This window comes from Belonocnema kinseyi, chromosome 9 (assembly GCF_010883055.1).
Source record: "Belonocnema kinseyi isolate 2016_QV_RU_SX_M_011 chromosome 9, B_treatae_v1, whole genome shotgun sequence".
NCBI lineage: Eukaryota > Metazoa > Arthropoda > Insecta > Hymenoptera > Cynipidae > Belonocnema > Belonocnema kinseyi.
The window spans coordinates 39,689,932-39,711,443 of NC_046665.1; the positions used below are offsets into that span (position 1 = coordinate 39,689,932).

The 21,512-nt window shown below is 35.3% G+C and overlaps 1 protein-coding gene across 1 annotated transcript in view; it reads left to right on the forward strand.

The window, feature by feature from the left end:
* The first annotated feature begins 2,705 nt into the window (after positions 1 to 2,705).
* LOC117180491 (protein obstructor-E-like) overlaps positions 2,706 to 21,512 on the forward strand; it is a 28,142-nt gene continuing 9,335 nt past the window's right edge. The window contains exon 1 of the mRNA XM_033372989.1: positions 2,706 to 2,769. Within this exon, the coding sequence (XP_033228880.1) occupies positions 2,706 to 2,769 (64 nt within the window). The remainder of the gene's footprint in view (positions 2,770 to 21,512) is intronic.

Genomic DNA, 21,512 nt, shown 5'->3' on the forward strand with positions numbered 1-21,512 from the left:
TGTATCAGCCTTGGAGGAGATTATATTGAGAAATAAAAAAAAAAATTCTTAAAAACGTTGTTTTTCTTGGTCAGGCCGGAAACTTATCAATCCACCCTCGTAGTACCTCAAACATGATTGCCGAATAATGAGCAACCTTTGTGGTTTTTACATACATCAATAATGCATGTTATGTCGATTCACCATAACGTAGTACGTGAAAGATGACTTGTCTGAGAAAAATACTCAAAATAAGAAATTCGGTTTACCTTGTATTTTATAAAGCGCTCATTGTCAAAATGTCACTTGGTTTTAAAAATCATTGCCGTAAAGTTCGTGATGCAGTGAAATATGGAATGAATGATATATATTACGTTCCAATACCCTTTAAACACTACTTAAAGACATTCTGTCATCACGGTTTAGTCGTCGAGTACTAACATGGGAGGAATGAGCGGCTGCGACTAATATCGCAACTTCATTATTAACTCCAGTAATAATTTTGCGACGATTCCTTTTTCTCGCTTGTACACAGCCGACAGTGGTGAATTTGTTGACAATCCTGTAAAAAGAAGCACATACGCGTACACTGTCTGGAAACCGTTGAGCATAAAGAGTGACAATATTCTCGATATTTAAGCCACTTTCTTCATAAATGAGTTTAATTTCAATTTTCCCTTGTACAGGTTAAACCTTCATTGCAAAAGTAATGAGGTCAATTAATGAGCGCATACAACTACACCTAATAGAAACTGATAGAACGTAAGCAGCAAAATAAAAAAAACACCAATTCAAAGAATCTAAAAACTGTCTAGGGTATGGGACTCAGGAAAGGTTAGTCTAAGGTGCGCTGTAAGTTTTGGTCCAGTATCATTTGTTTTGAGACAAGGGAAATACGTATTGTGCAATTCGTGTTACCTACGTGAGTCGGTTGAAGCCATGTTGCTGTGCACACATCCAGCAGGAACCAAAATAACTTAGAAAGCGGCCATGAAAATGAAGGATAAGATAATCATCACGCTTTTTAAGAAGCACCCCACCTATAATTTGCGGCAAGCCCAAAAAGTTTTATGAAGAAGGTGAGCAAATATAAGGGTACATACGTTTCAACGTCGTTTGAGATTTACCAGCTATGAATAAAGGAGCAAGGTACTGAAACCGTTGTTGAAACCGGAGCACACTGGAAAGCGACTGGCATGGGCGAACGTAAATATCCAACGCGACTGTTCAAACGCTGTGTCCATAGATGAGTAGTCTTTCTGGGAATGAATTAGGACACCACGTGCGTGGTCCGTACGCTGCCTACCATTTGTAAAACGCCGCGATTTTGTTCTGGGTGCTGGGTTTTGGCATTCTAGTTGAACGGCGAAACGACGCTTAAAATCTATCAAGGGGCTTTGATAATGTCTACAGACAAGTGATTGTGGCAAAGAAATGTAGAATGAATATTTCAGAAAGATAACAAACCAAAACACGGCAACCGTTTGTGCAACTCGTTGAAAGAGGAACATGGGATCACTGTCTTGAACTGGCCCTCACAATACGCCAATGCAAATCCCACAGAAGAAATGTGGCTTATAATGAAGCAAAAGCTTCGGGGAAAGCGTCAAGCTATAATGGACAATCATGGGGATTGAACGCCATATTACTTATTGAACCTCTGATGCTGACTTCCATTAATATTTTTTTCTTTAGTATAAATCGTGATGATGCTCTAGTGGAACTGACTATCTTAGATACCAGATCCAACCAAACGAACGTAAGCAACACAACGGACCCAAATAAACCAACCCGTACGAATAAACACAAAAAAGCGACCATATGTTTTATTTATCTTCTGTCTTTATCTTCGCTTTAGAATTGAACCGCAGGGCCTATGGCAAAGCCGCCGTACGCTTCCTCTGGTTGCGGATAGAGGATCTTTATACCACCGGTTTCTGCTGAATATGATTAATAGATAATAATAAGTCACGGACAATTGACTAGGGATGGTCCCGAAGGATTTACCCCTAAGCGAAGGCACAACAATCGTGCCGAATACTAAATGGCACCTGGGCGATGTGTCTTAAACGGTGATACTGCGATACACCGGAAACATCCATAGCTTCAGCTCGTTTCTCATCAGTCATTGCCAAATCAACGTTCCTACTTCTTGAAAACTGGATATGTGCGCGGATCGCTTCCGCAACCGCTGCATGAAAAAGCTTAAGATGAGGAAGCGACATTAGGACCAACCGCAGAATCAGACACGTTCTCAGAGATAATAATGATTTCAGGACAAGGAGGAAAATTAGGAAATAAGTTCCTCCTTAGCCTCAAGATCTGGGTGAAATAAATGCCTTCCTTTGTGAGGATACTTCGGAGGAGTCCGACCTCTGGGCCATCAATTGTGCAGTTTATGGTACTGCGACAGCTTCGGCTGATTCAAGTCGAAGGCTAAAACCGACGATGGTTCAAAAGAACAAAAAATACATGCACCAAATGAACAAGAACATTTAATGGACAAGACAGAATGTGTCTCGTGTTCAGTGTGTGATTGACTACATAACATCCGGTAGACCGTTCACTGGAAGAATTCCCCTGTTTCTGTCGAAAATCCATCCAAGTTCAACGAGGAAGAGACTTTTTGTTGAGAGGTATACAAGATCCCGAAAATACTAGAGTTAAAGAAGATACTGATAATATCATCCGCTTTAAGGCGACAACCTTATAACATCTAAGGAGCAATGTCCCTTAATCATTGCTGCAGAGAGAGAGAAAGCACTGAGGGCTACGAAGAACTTTTATGCTGTAAGACCAGATGTTTTTAAGAACTTCTGGTAGAAGAAGTTTACTTCTACACACCAAAATCTGGCACGCGTATTCACCTCTTATTTAAAGTCAGAAGCACCCATTTCGCAGTCGCTGGTGTGAGGATGCACTATACTCTTACCGAAAAAAGCAACCTGTCCAACTCAAAGAATTACAGACCAATAACTTGTTTTAACACACTATAATGTATCTACAGCTGTCCTAAACGACAGGATTGTTCCAAGAATTGACAGGCAGGTGGGAAAGCTTAATGGTTCATTCACACATAGAGAGATGTATGGAGAGATTGATATCCCTTTGGAAAACTGCTTCTGGTAAAAGTAAACTTCAAAGCGCTTTAAATATCGTCAGGTAGTACACAGGAGAGATTAATATGGACTAGTATGGACTTGATTGAAAATGGTGCCATAATTCATCTGAAGGAAGAATTATTTATCGCATTATAGCGATCCCAAGGATCCTGAGCTTGTGTATTATTAGCTTGTGTATTATTAGACATTTTGGCACTGGAGAGACCTACACATACCTGGGCTTGCGTCAAAGCCGCATTCAGAGCGCAACATCAGTAAAGAAGTCTCTTCGCAGCATAGGCAAACGTCTTGTTCGCAAGATTTCTGCTTCAAGCCTGTCGGCGTTAAACAAGGCATCTCCGTCTAACATGTTTGCCGTCCCAGTTCTATCCTATTCGTTTGGTGTAGTTTAATGGACGAAGAACAAGCTTATGGCTCTTTACATCGCTACATGTAAGTAAGTACAGCTTAAATAGTTGCAAATGGCAGAGATCTTCTCCTCAAAATAGTCAGAAGCTACGAGATGATTGGCAAATGAGCGTTCCTCTGCGAAGCCGTGTAGTAAGTGGCCGAGACCCTTGGCCTTAATTTTAACATTTGAAGTGAGTAAAGTTCATTACTCTATTTATATTAATCTTTTCTGAAAACCGAAGAAAAGAAAGTAGAAGTTGCAAAATTCCGCTAAGAGCTACTTCACAAGAAAATGCACGGAAACTTTTACAGAAGTGTAGAAGAACAGTGCTTGTCAAAAAAGTAAAGTTTTGCTTTTCTCAATTGGAGTACTTTAGTAACATCTTTGTCGCTCTTATGGTGTTGCCCGCAACCTTGCCCTGCCAAACACTTTAAAGGAGATAGACTTAATTAACCAAAACGAAAAAGGCAAAAATTTTCTGAAACTACAATTTTCAGTCTCCGTTTCATACTCGAGGCCTGACAACGACAACATCACAGCTCAGGAGAAGGAAAAGGAGGACAGGTATTAAGACCTCAAATGAGAGCTGCAACGACTGTACCCAAAATATTCAGTTAAAGTGATTGTCCTTGTGATCGGTGCTCTCGGAGGTGCAAAGCTATTATTGGTTCATTACGTGTCCCGCGATAACTGCAGTTAATTTTGTGGGGGGGGGGGGGGGGGGGGGGGGGGTGTACAAAAAACTTCCACAAAATTTTGTTGGTCCTATGCTTATTCTAGGCACAACAGAGGGTACAAGTTTTATGTGCGTGTGAACATGTGTGTGATATTGCACTTATCGTTAAAATTTAATAATCTTGTATTGTGATTGAAAAATATTCTATTATGATAAAAAATCATTATTACATCCTCTTAAGTGAAGGCGTGTTCCTTGCGTGCATTTTTTAGTCGAAAAGTGGCGCGAATATGAAGTTTAATTGTTGAAACTAACACATTTTTCGAAGTTGTAATTTTCTTTATTTTCTTGCCTTTGTAATTAATGTTTTTATAATTTTCGTTTATCTGAACTTTTCTAAACATATTTCATTGTCCTTATATGTTCCAACAATCTCATATTAACAAAAGTTTGTAGCCACACATACTCAAACGTACATACAACTTGGATCCTCTGTTGTGCCCAGAATAAACATCTAATCAAAAAATGTTTGGGGATTTTTTTGCTTATTTTTTATGTACAACCTTCCCAAAAAAATTAACGACAGTACTCGCGGGAAAACCTGTATAATTATATAATATATATATATAATAAAGTTACACTCATGAGCATGTATCACGACCGTGAGATGCAACGGAGACGGTTCTCCGAAAATTGTAGTTCCAGAAAATTTGGCACTTCTCGTTTTGGACAATTAATTTTATCTCCCTCGAAGTGTTCAACAGGGCAAGGTCGTGGCCAACACCGTAAGAGTTACAAACATATTAATAGGGGCCTCAGGTCCTTAAGGCCGCATTATGTCTGTAGAGAAACGTAGTTCCCGCGTGGGTGGGACACCCAGATAGTATGTGTTCTAGGTACTCAGCTTGTGCATGACACGTTCTGCACCTATCGCTGGAAACTTCTTGGCATAAAATGCGTTCGCAGCATACCAAGATGGAAATTACACCGTCCTTCCATGCGAAAATGAAACCCTCTGTACCTGAATTGAGCCCTGACCATTTGAGAAAGGCAAAAGTTTGCCATTCTACAAAATTGCTCCTACTCCGGGTGAAATGACGAAAGTTTTAACTGTAACCATATTTCAAGACCATGAGATAGGCGGTTACAGTCTGCGATGGAACGAGTATGAAGATCCGACAAGAGACTCGTGCACTCTGTAATCATGTAGCGATGCTAGGACGACCACCTTCTGCATTTTACACGGAACTATTTTTTGAGAAAAACTTATTATTTAAACAAATGAAATTTGTTTGAATAATTTTAAATAGCTCAAAAATATTGCTGATTATTTGAAAAGAACGACAACAATAACTTTCGGCAAAAAAAGAAACGAGAATTAACTGCTAACCGGTGCAGATTTTATGGAGAATCGACAGTTTTGAATTTAGGGGTACACTTCTAGAAACCATGGGCGGTTTTTTTGGAGTAGCAAATTCATATGATTAATACATAATTTCTTCGATGGGATGTCCTCTACAAGTCTTATAACTTTCCCGTAACATTTTATCAACCCCACAGAAGTAATTCCGAAAATCCTTTTTATTCCAATTCTTCTTCTTTATACAGGGTGTCTAAAAAGTCCCGGGACAGCCAAATAAATCCTTAGGTACTATTTTTTCGGAGAAGTTTGAGGTCATTCTTGAAGTAACTTTCAACGAGAAATCCAGTGATGACCTTAGTTTTGACCTTGACTGTGACCTTCATGGTTATTTCAAGGTCACCTTCATTTTTTCAAATGAAATGGCCCATTTTTGACATTGACAATCGAAAGAGCGGAAAATTTTACGTTAAGAAATGAACAATGTACATATTGACTATAAACTGACCTTGACCATGACCATCAAGGTCATCTCAAGGTTACCTTTGTTTTTTAATTTTAAGCGACCCTTTGTGACATCGGCCAAATTCCATCTACTACCACCACCATTCCAAATTTTCAGACCATATTGAAGTTTGAATGACCTTGGTACGTTCATCAAAATCACACCTTACTTATGACCTCACTGAACTTTTTAACGTAAAATTTTTCGCTCTTCGATTGCCAATGTCAAAAACAAAAACAAAAATTTTAATTTAAAAAGTCAAAAACGTTGCCGATATATATTTTTACATTCTCAAAACAAAGATATTACGATACAACAGAGCGAAAATTAATTATGCTTCCCAACTAAAAGCATCCCAAATAACAAAGTTTGCACAATCTGCGACGTCACACATGGCACGTGCCAGTGCAGGTATGGCGCGTGGACATGATCTCCAGAGGGTATATAAATAATATTTAGATTGAAATTTGTAAATAAAGAGCAAGTAACTAATTATAAAAAAATTTTATTGTAGAAACAAGTTCGTGAAGAATAATTTTTCACAACTTCAAAATCTCAAGGAAATGATACATCCGATATTAGCTTGTTTGTTTTTACAATAATAAGTTATTATTTCTTAAACTTTGGAAAACGATAATAAACGTGAAAATGGAAATTAATAGCCTATTTCTGGTTGAAATAATTGAAAAAAGTATGAAGACGGTAAAACATAAATAAACTGTTAATTAGTTCAGCCAGGCATAGGATATTTATGTTTGCTTTCGTGCTTCTAATCGTTTCCCAAAGTTCTAGGGTACAATGTTTATTATTGTGGGCACACAACAAATTTCGGTTTTTTAATTCAAATTAACTTACAATTCAAATTAAAAAATATAAATGTATAGTTTAACAAGAAATAAAATGCATTGTACATCAAAATTCTACAATCATGTGCATTCCATAATTCTTACTAATTTCCTCATTCTTTCTTACGATTAAATCAGGAAAGTTTTCATTTTTGTAAATAAACAATTTTCACGATTTTAATTTAATTCAATTTTCAATCGTAGTAATTATAATTCGTTTTTAAAATTAATGCTGTAATCATGGATTATATAATTATTTTATGTTTTATTAAACTTTGACTCAGGTGAACCCGGTTATACATCATAGCCCCGACTATGTCCAGTGACTAATGAGATTGGAATGTTATAATTATATTCAATTAATTTAATACGATGCTTGAAACCTTCCGCGATGATGTTGTAGGTATACAATTACGAGCGGCCACGAGCGTTGGAGGTGACAACAGTCACCTCTGGATGCGTTCTTAGAGCTACCATTTGCCACTCCACGGGTTTTTAGTCGCTCGCTTCCTGATGATCAAGAAAGTTTCTTACAATGCGACAGGTGTTTAATAAAACTGCCTTCTGAGCTGCTGCCAACACCCTACTGACACCTAAATATTTAAGATGTTCAGCGCACCTTGCGTGCACATTGCCTGTAGCCGAAATCACAATGGGATGGATAGATGCATGATTCACATTCCTCCATATGGTATTTACTTCATGCCTTAACTCGCTATACTTGTGGATCTTGGTTGTATAGGTTGACTGCAAATTTCGGTTGAGCGGACAAGCAGTATCGATGATGTATACTCTTCCACCTTTTTTTCGCATCACGATGTCAAGTCGATTGGCCCGGATGTAAAGATCCGTTTGGATAGTAACATCCCAATATAAGATGTAATCTTCGCTTTCTAAAACGGGCATTGGAATGTATCTATAGAAGGGCATCCATTCTTTTAAGAGTCCTAGGTTTAGGGCAAGTTGTTGATGTATAATGCCCGCTGCATGATTATGCCTGTGCGTATATTTTCTCTGAGCCATTACGCGACAGCCATCAATAATGTGCTCGATGGATTCGTTGGTATCTCCACATAATCGGCACCGGTTAACCACGTCTTGATGTAACACGTGTTTGCGATAATTCCTCCCAATTATTATTATTTCAAAATTATATACAATATTAAATAATAATAAATAATTGGTTTTAATTCATTCATTTTTTAATTAAATAACACAGGCCTGCAAATAATGAGGCACGTCAGTTGTGGGAAAGTGAAAGGTCATCGCCGAAGTAATTTTTTACGTAGAGTCCGAATCCGGGGTCAGAATTGGCCCATCACGTCAGGGTTTTAAAATATTAGAGGTTATATACCCAAAAATGGCGGTTTGGCTATTTTTGAGGTTATGTACAGAAGACACAACATTTTTCGAATTTTTTCTTTAGTTATCTCATATAGTACTGCTCTTTCTCTTTAATTTGAAAGGCGCAGAGTTCAATTACCATTTTTCTTTACTAAGTTACGCCAATTTGAAATTACGATATATATCCCATTATGTCTTGAGCATTTGCTTTAAATACTTTGAGGCAGACACTTTCTACCCGGTGTTTTCTCTTGAAAATTTGTACCTCGGGGTGTGCAGGGTTGTTAAAATCCCAAAAAACGGTGTGTCTTCTGAACATACACACAAAAAAAGCACAAACGCCATTTTTTTTGTACGTAACCTCAAATATCTTGAAATACTGACACGATGGGCCAATTCTGACCCAGGCTTCAGATTCGACGTGAAAAATTACTTCGGAAATGACCCTTCACTTTCCAACAACAAAACCATGTTGGCCTGCGGTATTTAAAGCAAATGCTCAAGACATAATAAGACATGTATCGTAATTTCAAATTGGCGTAACTTGGTGAAGAAAAATTGTAATTGAACTCTGTGGCTCTCAAATTAATGAGAAAGAGCAGTACTATATGATACAACTAAAGAAAAAATCCCAAAAAATGTTTTGTCTTCTTTACATAACCTCAAACGTAGTCAAAAACGCCATTTTCTGGGTATATAACTTCAAATATCTTAAAATCCTGACCTGATGGGCCAATTCTAACGACGGATTCGGATTCTACGTAAAAAATTACTTTGGAAATGACCCTCCACTTTGCAGCAACAAAACCATGTTGGCCTGTGTGATTAATCAAAATGAATTGTTAGTCATTATTGTCATTCATTGTCAGTTAAAGTTCATATTGATTGATAAATAAATGATAAATCATTAAACATTTTACAACTTGGGACGCATGTGCGCCGCACGTCATGCCCATCACGAAGTGTCGCGTATATGCCTCGCACCTACGTGCCCCTCACAAAAGGCATCGCATGTGCCGCGCACCATGCATACACCGCGTGTCTCACATGCGATACGAGTACAAGCCTTACACGCTGGTTATCTGGGATAGCCTTCAATCAAATATGAATATTCTCAACCCAAAATAACCAGAAGAACTCTGATTAACACTTTGCGGTAGACATTTTTCTATCGAACTGATTCTACGTATATATGCACCTTAGTGGGGTTTCGGGATCACTGATCAAGAATCTGGAGTCAGATTTTAAATATTCAAAATGGCGAATTTAATATAGTGGGCAAATTTTAAAAAGTTGTTATATAAGAGTTGATGCTTAGAGAGAAATTAGGAAATGGGAAGAATTTAGGGAAAAATTATAAAAAGGGATGCAGACGCTCAAGCCAAAGATTAGAAAAACAGGAAAAGCCTAATAAATAGGTAGAGGAACTCGAAGTTAGAATAAAAAAATATAAAGTTTAAACTGGAAGTTTGGAGGTGGGAAAAGTGGGTATAGGGAGAAGGAAAGGCTGAGAAAAATTGAACAAAGAATAGAAAAAAAAGAGAGAGAGGAAAAAGTAAAAGAAACATAATGATAAAGTGACTAAGATGGCGCGCGACTGTTGGTTCTTGCACTGCGCGCTCAATAATATATTTATCTCGCGCTTCGCGCTCGATAATGTATTTACCTCACGCTTTGCGCTCGATCTTTGTGCTTAGACTTTTTAAAACTAAAGGCGACACCATCGACAAAAATAATTTTGTGATTGTGAATTTTCTTTTGTTAAAGCTCCATCGGCTTTACCGAACACATTCTCATCACGTATCTTGTGCTTCGCACTCGAGTTTATCCCTGAAATATTACATCAATCCCATAAATGTATATTATTATAATTCATAACTTTCATTGGTATCAAAACAGACGAAGTTTCAATGTCCCGTTTAAAAATGCGCATTCTTAATAAAAATTTTGTTACGAGTATCACACATTTTACTGCAACTTTTGTCGTTTTTCCATTAACTAAATTTGCTCATTTCCAATGTTTTTTATGATTTAAAATTTACATATACGGTGTAAACAGCAGCCTTACCTTTTTTAACTTCTAAATTAAGTATATAAATATAAATAAATAAATATATATATATATTTATATATATGTATATATATATATTTTTTGTTTTAAAATACATTCATATATTTGAGAATCTTTGAAATACTGAAAAATTGTTGCTTGAAAAAATGTAATTTTTAGATATTCCATTATTTTGTATGCTGTCAAAATTTGAAGTTTTAGTTTTACAAGAAAATTCGAAAAGTTGTTATGATAATCTTTTTGGGTATTTAAAAATCAAACTTTGTCTTTTCTTGCCTTGTTTTCATATTATTCATTGTTTGGCTAAAAAGGTTCATTTTCGTGTGCTTTTTGCAATTTTGTAAATGCTATAACTGTAGTCATTTTTAATTTCCTAAAAAAAGTCATCAGGATAAATTGTTTGAATTTTTAAATACTATAAATAACCGGACAGAGAATTTTTGAATTAAAAAAAAAGTGGTCTCAAAAATATTCAAAATGCGCTCACTTTTTGATTTGTTTTCCAAAATCGCTGGCTAACGAACTTGACCTTTAGTTTAAGACACTAAAAGAGTGTACCAGAGGCCAATCTAATAGAATGATTTTTTCAAAATTTATCGTTCTGACAGACATACATACATACAGACAGAACGACATACATACACATTCGTAAAAACCTTGTTTTTCGGATTCAGGGGTTTTAAAATATGGAACTTTTGACTAAAACTAGGGTGGTCAAATTTTAAACAAATATATACGTAATACCTTGTCTGATGAGAATGTAAAAATTGATACCAGGGTAGAGATAGAGAAAGTGCGAAGTACAGGAAGGGAAGAGCGAAGAGGGGAGAATGTTACTGGTGAAACTAAAGAAATTGGAACATAAGAGAGAGGTGATGACAAAGAAGTGGTTGTTATATGGAAGCCCGGGGAGAATAAAGAATGATTTCACATGTGTAGAAAGGAAGATACAGTATAAATTAAGGAAAACAGCGGAAGAGGAAAGAAAAAAGGGAAAGAGAACATGAGTTAAGTATGCGAGAATACAGGTAGACGGTGTATGGTGTATGGTGTATGGTGGATTTGGGATGAAGGAAGGGTAGAGATAGTAAGAAATGAGGTGTCGGGAAACTAGGAGAAAGAGAAACGGAGGATATAGAAATAAGAAATAGTAGGAAACAAAAAGAGACGAAAAACGAAAGTAGGGAAGATTGGGAGTAATGGTGATGGGAGTAAGGCACGAATGTACAACATAGAAGGATAACAGAGATAAAGCAACAACAGGAAGGAGCAATGGTAGAAGAAATAAATATGGTAGGAGAGAGGTGAAAGATTGTAGGGGATATATGTGAATGGTAACATGCAGAAGAAATCAGAAGGTTGAAGACCAGTGAGAATAGAGAACGAAAAGATATATACACTGGCATACGCAGACGATACAATGTTGATGGCAGAGAATGAAGATAGGATGGTGGCTTAATTACATTATTAGAGAAATACTTGGATGGAAAAACGTTGAATTTAAATGTAGAAAAGACAAATATAATGAGGTTTATAAAAGGAGGTAAAAAAAAGAAAAAATGGATGAAGAGATGGAAAGGAATAAAGTTCGAAGAACTAAAAGAGTTTACATATTTCGGATATACTCTACCGATGAAAAAGCACTGAAAACGAACTGGCTAACGGCACTGGGCGAACGTACAGGACGGGCAGTGTTATTTACAGTACCTGGCAGCAACAAAACCGACTTTCGTTTTAGAATTTTCTTCAAATCATTAACACTTTTGTTTAATTTATGAATTTTCTCATTATACATATTTATAATTATAATTCATATACTAATATACTACTATAAAGTCGAATTAAAAAATGTTGTCTTGAAACCCGTAGAGTCTGAATTTCTAACATTCTCGTAGATAATTTCAAAATTTTACAAATTTCAAATTTTGATTTTTAATCACTTTCAGCTGGTCTACTTGGTAGCCTAGTCGCATTGGGATAAGCACACCGATTTTCACTAACAATATGGTATATACTACTAACACACCTTTTTAAAGACCTCACAGACTAGATTTATTGGGTGAAATAGCCTTTTAAAAATTTAAATGGACCCTTGAAGGGGAACCCTATTATAGAAAACTAAGGACCCTGTAGTAAGGAACGCGCCAATCGGGCAGCTGACAGCGGATTGGTCGGGCGAGAAGAGAGAGACACTTCCGTTCCAAATGAAGATACTATACCAAAATTGACTACAGATTCGCGCTTCGGTATGTGAATAGTGTTTATTGACATCTTAAAGTGGTTAGGGACCCTGTAGTGAGGGATGCGCCAAACAGGCAGCTAAGTGCGGATTGGTCGAGCGAGAAGAGATCGATAAGTTCGTTCCAAACAGAGCCAGCGCTATATATTTGGCCGCCCGTTTGCAACCGTTTTTTTCCGCCCCCCCCCCTTTCCTTTTCTTTTAAGAAAAGAAAAAGAAGAGATTTTCTACATACGTATGCTCTATTTTTATTTAAACATTATTGATATTATTTACATTATTATTATTAATATACACATTATTTACATATAATAAGGATTCAAAAGAAAGTTGCTCGCCTTGCTTTAATCTGGGCAAATTTTTCAACCAGTTCCAACACATCCAATAAATTCGTAATCACTCGCTCAATTGATATCATCGTCAAGTTTGATAGTCTCTTTTCGGCCATTGATGTTCGCAAATAGTGTTTTATTATTTTCAGTTTTGAAAAGGTTTTCTTTTATTATGACGGTCAAAATTTTATGTGAACTCATGTTCGGCTTGAGGTAAGTTCTTAATGCAATAAGTTCATTATACAAATTCACGCCTACTATATCTGAGCGATTTTCGTCTTCGTTTGTAAGATTTTCTTGCAAATTTTTGCACTTTTCTTGAATGTATAACTTATCCATCCTTAGAAGGGTAATGCTGTTAAACACAAAACCGAACATATTTTCGAACTGTTCAATAAACTTAAACCGCTCTTGCAAGGACATGCAAGGATCTTGTAAAAGTTTACTGGCCACATTAATCTTCAATAAAACTGCATTCCATATTACCATGGAACACAGGAACTTAAAGGTCTGTTTTTTTTGTTGTTAAGCATAAGGCTTGATATCTCGCTGACATATCACTGTCTTGCTATGAGATTTTAATTAAACAATCATGAACTTTATCAATAGGGTGTCGCAAAGGTCTTACAGAATCACTCCTGCAAGACCATCGCGTCCCTGATAGCGATTTTAGTGTTAATTGTTGAAGATAAAAAATGATAACATCCCATCTCTTTGTAGACGCCGAAAGAAAGTTATATAATTCTTGTACATTGCCAAAGAAATCTACCGTTTCTAGATTGGCCTTGGCAACATCATGGACATCTAAGTTCAGGCTATGCAGATTACAAGGAACGAAAAAAGCTTTCGGATTTATTTACAAAATTCTGCTTTATACTCCTTTGAACTGACCGCGCATGTTAGAACCGTTATTGTAGAACTGTCCCCGAATATCGTCTACATCTAAGTCGAGAGCTTTGAGTTTTTCAATGACAAAATCTATTAAACCTTTTCCTGTAGTGTCCCTAATTTCAGAAAAATCAAGGAAATGTTCATAAATCTCAAATTCTCTTTCTTTTTCGTCTATATCAACGAAGCGTATAATGAAAGTTACTTGTTCAAGGTGACCTACATTAGGAGTACAATCTATCCTTATAATATAATACTTCGCTTATCGAACTTTTGTTAGAATTATTCTTAAAAGACGCTCTGCTATTAAATCAATTATCTCGTTTTGAATGACGTGGCCTAAGTAAGTGGGCATCCATTTACCTTCATTTGCTTGTGTCCTCCTGAGATGTTCCATCGTAACAGAGTCGAACCTCGCAATCATTTCAACAGATTTTAAAAAATTTCCGTTGTTGCTTTCAAATACCCTATCTAAACTTCCACGGAAGGCTAAATTTTTCTGAGCTAAAAATTGAACCATATGCACTATACGTTCAATCACCTGCTCCCAATAACGCTTCTCTGCTTCTAAAATTTGTACAAATGCGTCTCTACCAAAAATTGTACAACAAAAACAAAACATTCTGTTAGTAGAAACAGAATACATTAACCAAGATCTTTCGCAGGACTCTCCATTTGCCATATTACGTGTGTAATAAATATTAGAAATTATCTTCCTGACGAGTCTGCAGGGTACACCTTCTTTTTGATTGCTGCTGGCTTGTTCTCTACGAGAAGTTGAATTTGATGATTTGACAATGGCATTAGCCAACAGGCAGCATCTCCACTTAAAATATCAATATTCTTCTCTTTTTCACATTCATTCTGAAAAATAAGGAATTTCAATATAAAATAAACGCTGGTCATATAATAATATGAGCAAAGAATTATGAATTAGGGAATGTATTACAGGGAAATAAAATCTTTAGTAATTTTCTCACGTGTATGCGAATATGCTCGATAATATGCTCGAACCTTATGTGCTTTAGAAATTTAATGAAAATTTATGAGCATTTTGAAATACGATTTAAAAAATCGTATTTTCTATCTTAATCAATAATAATTACATTATTTGAATTTCGCAGGAAAATTGATTGCTTCAAAATGGAAGGGGCGCTAAATTTAAATTATATAAAAGTCAAAGTAATAGAAATCATATTATTGCAATTAAGCAGTGCCTCATTCAGGGCTGCTACAATAGCCCAATTCCGAAATTCTTCTAGGTATTAAATTAACCATACACCTAGAAGATTAATAATGTTAATGCACAAAAATTATGTTTCTAGATATACTTAAAACACTTTTTAGTTGTGTTTTTAAGTCAAATAGATAAATTTTTAACCAAAGAAATTAATTTTTAACTAAAATTATGAATCTTCAGCCAAAAATATGAATTTTTACCCAAGTAATTCGTTCAATTTTCAACCATACGATTAATTTTATACCAAAGTAGATTGATTTTCAACAAAGTGCATGAATTTTCATCTGGAAAAGATTAATTTTCAACCAAAATTGGAATAGTTAAAATGTTAGAAAACTAAATGTCCAGCAAAAAAACGAACTTTCAACAAACTAGCTTTTTTATTTAAAAAAAAAAACATTTTTTAACCAAAAATCAAAGAACTAAATTTTCTGTTAAAACAATCGATTTTCAACCAAAAAAAAAAATTCTCAACAAAGTGATTCAAATTTAAACCCAAAACATGAATTTTATACCAAAAAGATACAGTTTCAATAAAGTATATAAATTTTAAACTGAAGAAGATAAACTTACAAACCAAAAATATAATAGTTCAATTTGCAGTTAGAAGAAAAGTAAATTTTAAGCAAAACATCGAGTTTCCAGCAAAATTATTCATTTTCAATTAAAGATATGAATTTTCAGGCAAAAATGCAATAGTTAAAGTGAATTTTTCACTATAATCATAAATCTTCAATTTTAACCAATTTAATTTTTAATCAAATACATGAATTTTCAACTAGCAGGATAAATTTCCTACCAAAAATAAAATAGTTAATTGAATTCTGAATTAAAAAAGAATATTTTTCTACAAAAAAAGACCAATTTTCAACCAATAAGATGATTTTTTTACTAAAACAGATGAAATTTCAACCCAATATTTGAATTTTCAACTTAAGAAGACAAATTTTGAACCTAACATGCACGAGTTAAATTTTCAGTTAAAACAATTGATATTTAACTAGACAACATCATTTACTACAAAAGAATTATATTTTAAAAAATTTAGCTAAAATGATTCATCATCAACCAAACAAATGAATTTTTAACAAAATAGTTTCACTTCCACCTAACTAGATCAATTTTCAACCAAAAATTTTTAACGAAATAGTTTGAATCCTCAACTAAAACAGATTGATTTTCAACCAAATAGTTACCAACCAAATAGTTGTATAATTGAATCGTTTTTACGCTTCCGCTTTCTGTAATGAGCGCCAGAGAAGCGCGGCGTTTTTCTGCATGACATCTAAAATTGATGAGAAAATTATTTCAAAGCACATAATTTGCAGGTTTTATATTTTTGATTTTGATAATTAAAGATATATTTCAATTATAGCTTATTCAAGTGTGAAAAATTCTAGGAAAATTGTAATTTTGAATTAATGAATTTAAATTATTAATTTAATTTTTAATTCAAAGATTATAATTTTCCTAATACAGCAATATTTTCAGAAACTGTAAGCGATTTTTTTCAAACCATAAAAAATCTGAAATACTTCTGATAATTACCATTGAGAAAGATCATCTTCTTCTTTACTGTAAAACTGAAATTCATCAAAAATGTATTTTTATGTTTATAAGATACTTTCGTAAATAATCAAACAACTAAAATAGATAAATAAATTGTTAACATAGAAAATAATTTAAGTTTTTAAATAATATCTCACCTTACTTTTGGTTTAGATGCACTGATTTCCTTCGACAACGCACATTATACAGAACTTAACACAACAATAACTAAATTGCAACTGACCTACCTTCGTTGCCCTTTGCCTGTTACTTGAGTAGAGTATATTATAGTTCTTACCTGCATTTAGGAACACTTATGTTAAACTTCTAAGGCACTAACGAAGCGACATCTTAAGTCAAGTTTCAAGCGATCTTAATGCAGCTACATAGAAATTTTGGATTAATTAAAAAAAAATCGAATTTTCGAATTCTACAAAAACTTTGATTGATTTAACCAGGTATGGCAAAACACATATAGAATGTATGGAGCTCTACACATGCAAAAATTCCTTTTATGGAATTCCATACGCGCTTTCGCGCGTATACGCCACGGCCGTCAAAATATAATTTCTTTGCCTAGATTGGCAAAGTACACCACCACCGAAAAAATACCAAATTTCATACACCAAAGCATGTCTTTTAAATTCTAAAACTAGCCGCTCACATAACAGGAGCTGCGAAGTCAACTCGCCTGTGCGAAATAAGATTATAAGCCTATAATACAGGAAACTTCCACATATTCTAACGATCGCTGAATCAAAAGTTCACCTATTTGATATTTCCTATACACGTTTATTCGAGATTGCGCAGTTCCTTCACCTCTCATTACACTCTCTGTAGGGACGGTACGACCACGCCCGCGTTAGTGGCTGACCAATACAAAAAACAGACCAGAAGAACTAAAAACCCGCGTTGGTTTAAATTGAGTATTATTAGCAAGACGCCATAAGAGCGCAGTTAACTTTCTCGAGAAACTATTGTAAACGTAAAAGTGAGTCATAAATATACGAATAGCAATATTTGTTTACTGTTTAAAGTGTTTTCTCAGTCATGTTACATTCTTTTGTCGATTGACGATCTTTCAGTCACACGAAATAAAATAAAAAACCAAAAATTTGAGGTTTGTGTATCAGATCGATTTTATTAGAATCGGGTACTCTAAACTTAAATTTTGGATAGTTAAATGTATTTCGTGAAACTTTAAGGTCTTCAATCGGCAAAAGAATGAAACATGATATACCTTTACGTTTAGAATATTCCCAGACAGCAAACGTGCGGGGCACGTTACTCGCACGGCATGAGAGGTACGCGGTGCGTGCAGGGTGTGAGCCATGTCGGTCGCACTTTGCGAGGGGCATGTACAAGCGAGGCATATGCAATACACTTTGCAAAAGGCATGTTGTGCGGCGCACATGATTCGCACTTTGTGAGAAGCATCATTTAAACAAAATATATAAATAATCAGCACATTTTTTATTAAAAATAATAATGTGAACTATTATCATTGTATTACATTTTTTTTAAATATTGATAATAATTACAATTAAAGTTTGAATTAATTAATATTGTAATCATTGTTTCTTTAAACAAATTAAAACATTCTTGACTTTATAATAAGAATAAATTAGGAAATTAGTAAGCATTATTAAATGCAAGATTGTAAAATTTTAACGCACAATGCATTTTATTAATTTTTAAACTATAATTTTCAATTTTAATCGGTTATACACATAATTTCAATTAGCCACAAATGTTAATTTTGTTTTGAAATAATATTTCAACTTTTGTCATTTTTAATTTCAAATTATTTAAATAAAAAAATAAAATTTTTTGTATAATTTTTACTTTAAATATTTATTTATTTTTATAACTTCAATGTGAACTTTTTTTTTAAGTTAAATAGTAAAATAAGTTTGAAATCTAACTTAGAATCAAAGTTTAGAACATTTGTTAATAAATTTTAAAAATGCATATTTAATTTTAATTCGTATGATGTTCATATTTTATTATTTCAAAGTAGAAATAAGAGAGTTATTTAAAAACCGCGCGCATTCGTTGAATAATATATCGCGCAGCCGCCGCGGGACAAATAGTGCTTGTCCGACAAGTCACGACTGTTTCAGACGTCCGGTTTCACTTTATTTGCGACTTTTTGACGAAACAGTTAATTTTTGTTCTACCTCATAATTTTTGATAAATTCAAACCAAAAATAGGCTCTTTACATTTGTTATGTTTCACATACATTCTAGAAGTTTCACAGACAAATATTTATTATTGTGAACACAAACGTGCTAATCTCGCAAGTATCACATTCTTAGGGTTTGTGAAAATAAATATTACTACAGTTATGCATAATAGGTATAGTTTATGACTACTGATGAAATCTAAAATGTATTCATGTTCCTTGCTCCTATAATAACAAATACGTTAATGATACAGTACCTCCTCTTTATTTAAAAATATAGGTGCAAATATTATTTCTATAACCTCTAAAAATCGTAAATGTGTGCACGCACTATACTCGCTATGGCACGCATGGCATGCGACTCTCACGTCGTACGACCCACCTGTCAAGCATATTAGGACGCAGCTGTGTTATCCCCTGCGCGCACGCCGTGCAAGAAAAGCCGCACGCAGGTCTAAGCACATGCGTCGCACCGTATGCGCACTTTGTTATCTGGGTTTTTCCCAAAAAGTCGTATGCAGTTGCAGTTCCGTCTGATAACCTTCCTGACAAATGATATTTTCACTTATTTAAGCATCCTACACTTTGGAAATTATAATATTTAAATTTACTTTCACGTTCAGCTCACTTTTAGGTTTTTTCCAAAAATTTTTTTCACTCCTATGTCAAGCACTATGCTAGCCTTTTTGCCATTTCTGCTTATCCAGACATGACCACGTCCGTGACGTCATGCTGTAAAATTCACTATTCCGCGAAATATCTGAGTCGTTTTTCGATTCTATTGTACTGATTTTTAATTGGTAAATTGTCGTACGTAAAAAACACTGGAAAACACATACATGCATAATGTGCAAAAGCGCTAATTGTCCGCGATATTTTTAACTGCGCAAATCGGAGCCGTATGAAGTAATTCCAATTTGAATACATAATATTGCGCAATCTCAGCACGTCGGTACCCGCGCACTGCAGCCAGCAGTTCTAGAAGTTACTGAACCACGAGTTACTACGCTTAGATTTGCTTGTATTTATGTGCGTTATTATTGATAGTATTAATTGATTTAAAATAGACCCGCGCTTTTTTGTATATGCGCAGTTGAAAAATTTGCTTCAACCGACTTCATCGATATAAGAATAGGGCAGCCAATGGACGTGGCTTGATAAAAATGTAATGACGACTCGCCATAGAGGTGGGGGCTCCTGCAGCCTTAAAATAATTAGGCTGGTACGTTTGACGGCTATCAAAATACGTAGAAGATCGCTCCAAGGTCCCAATAGTATGGGTTCTAGGTACTAAGTGTGTGCATGACACGCTCTTCACCTATCACTGGGAACTTCTTGACATAAAATGTGCTCGTAGTATACTGCGATGGAAAATACATCACCCTGACATACGAAAATGAAACCGCCTACACCTGAATTATTAAGCCCTGGTGATTTAAGAAAAGCAAAAATTTGCTTTTTTAACAAGGACTGTTTTTCTACATTTCTGTCACAGTTTCCGCGAATTTGCTTGTTAAGTATCTCTTCGCGAGCTTTTTCAATCTCTGCTTTCTTTACTTTGGCTTTTAGAAAATAAGCATTTATATGGAGTAATGCACTTTCCTCAATTCTGATGTTAAAATTCAAGTAGAGGCTCTCGCCCGCCTGATCTGTGGGTTTGCAGAGGAATGTTCCTTTACTAATCATCTCGTCGTTCCTGGCCATTTTTCAGAAGGGATCTTTGCCATTTACAATAATGTAAGCTGTGCTAAGAACAATTCGATTATAAGGACACTGGAGATTCACAATTTTGTGTCCGCCTTGAAGGCGTGAGATGAATAGTCCCGCAACCGACGAATTGATATGCAAGCTTTTATGCATAAGCATGATCTTATGTGTTATTTGAAGCACCCCAAACGAGTAGAGTAGACCAGCGAGTGCAAACATGTTAGTCACAAATACCTTGTTCAACGCCAACAGATTTGAAGAACAAATCTTCCGAACAAGATGCTTGTATTTGATTTAGAGGGAATCCTTCACTGACTTTGCGTCCTGAATGCGGCTTTCAGACACGCCCAGCTATGTATAAGTCTCTCCCATCTGAAGGTGTCTAACAACCCTCATATCCACAAGCATAGGGTCCTCGGGAACGCTAATACTCTTTTCATTCTTCAGATTTATTTGAGCACGCTTATTCATTCCAGTGTCCAAAGCAATCTCTCCTGTGTACTGCATAGTGATATTTAAAGAACTCTGAAGTTTGCTTTGACCAGATGCATAGCTCTTTAGGTTAGATATATAAAATATATGAGTGAATTTATGCTCGCAATGATTAGTGGCATCACAGAGATATCCAGAAGAATATTGTAGTGCTAGTGATATAGGGAGAAGTATAATGTAAATAAGCAGAGCACTCATGACGTCGCCCTGAAAGAAGCCCCTATTAAAGATGGTGTTGTTCGTTGTCACTCGATATTTTCCAGATAAGATGGTAAATCTAACTTTTCAAAGGGGCATCAATCTCTCTATGCATCTCACTAGGTGTGGATGAACTTTCAAACTTTCCAACAGACAGATGATAAGCCTATGAGAGGTTGAATCGAAAGTTTTCTAATGGTCGATCCATGCCATTGACAGGATGCACTTAATAGACTGTGGGCTCACAACGTAAATGGGAGCGTGATACGGACAAGGCCAATTTTCAAATGAGATGTTCGTCTGATGATGAGGAACGTAAAAATGGGTGCCTGGCAGGTGTGAGTGGATGCGTTCACCTGTGGCGACCTGTCAAAAGTGCGAATTTTTGG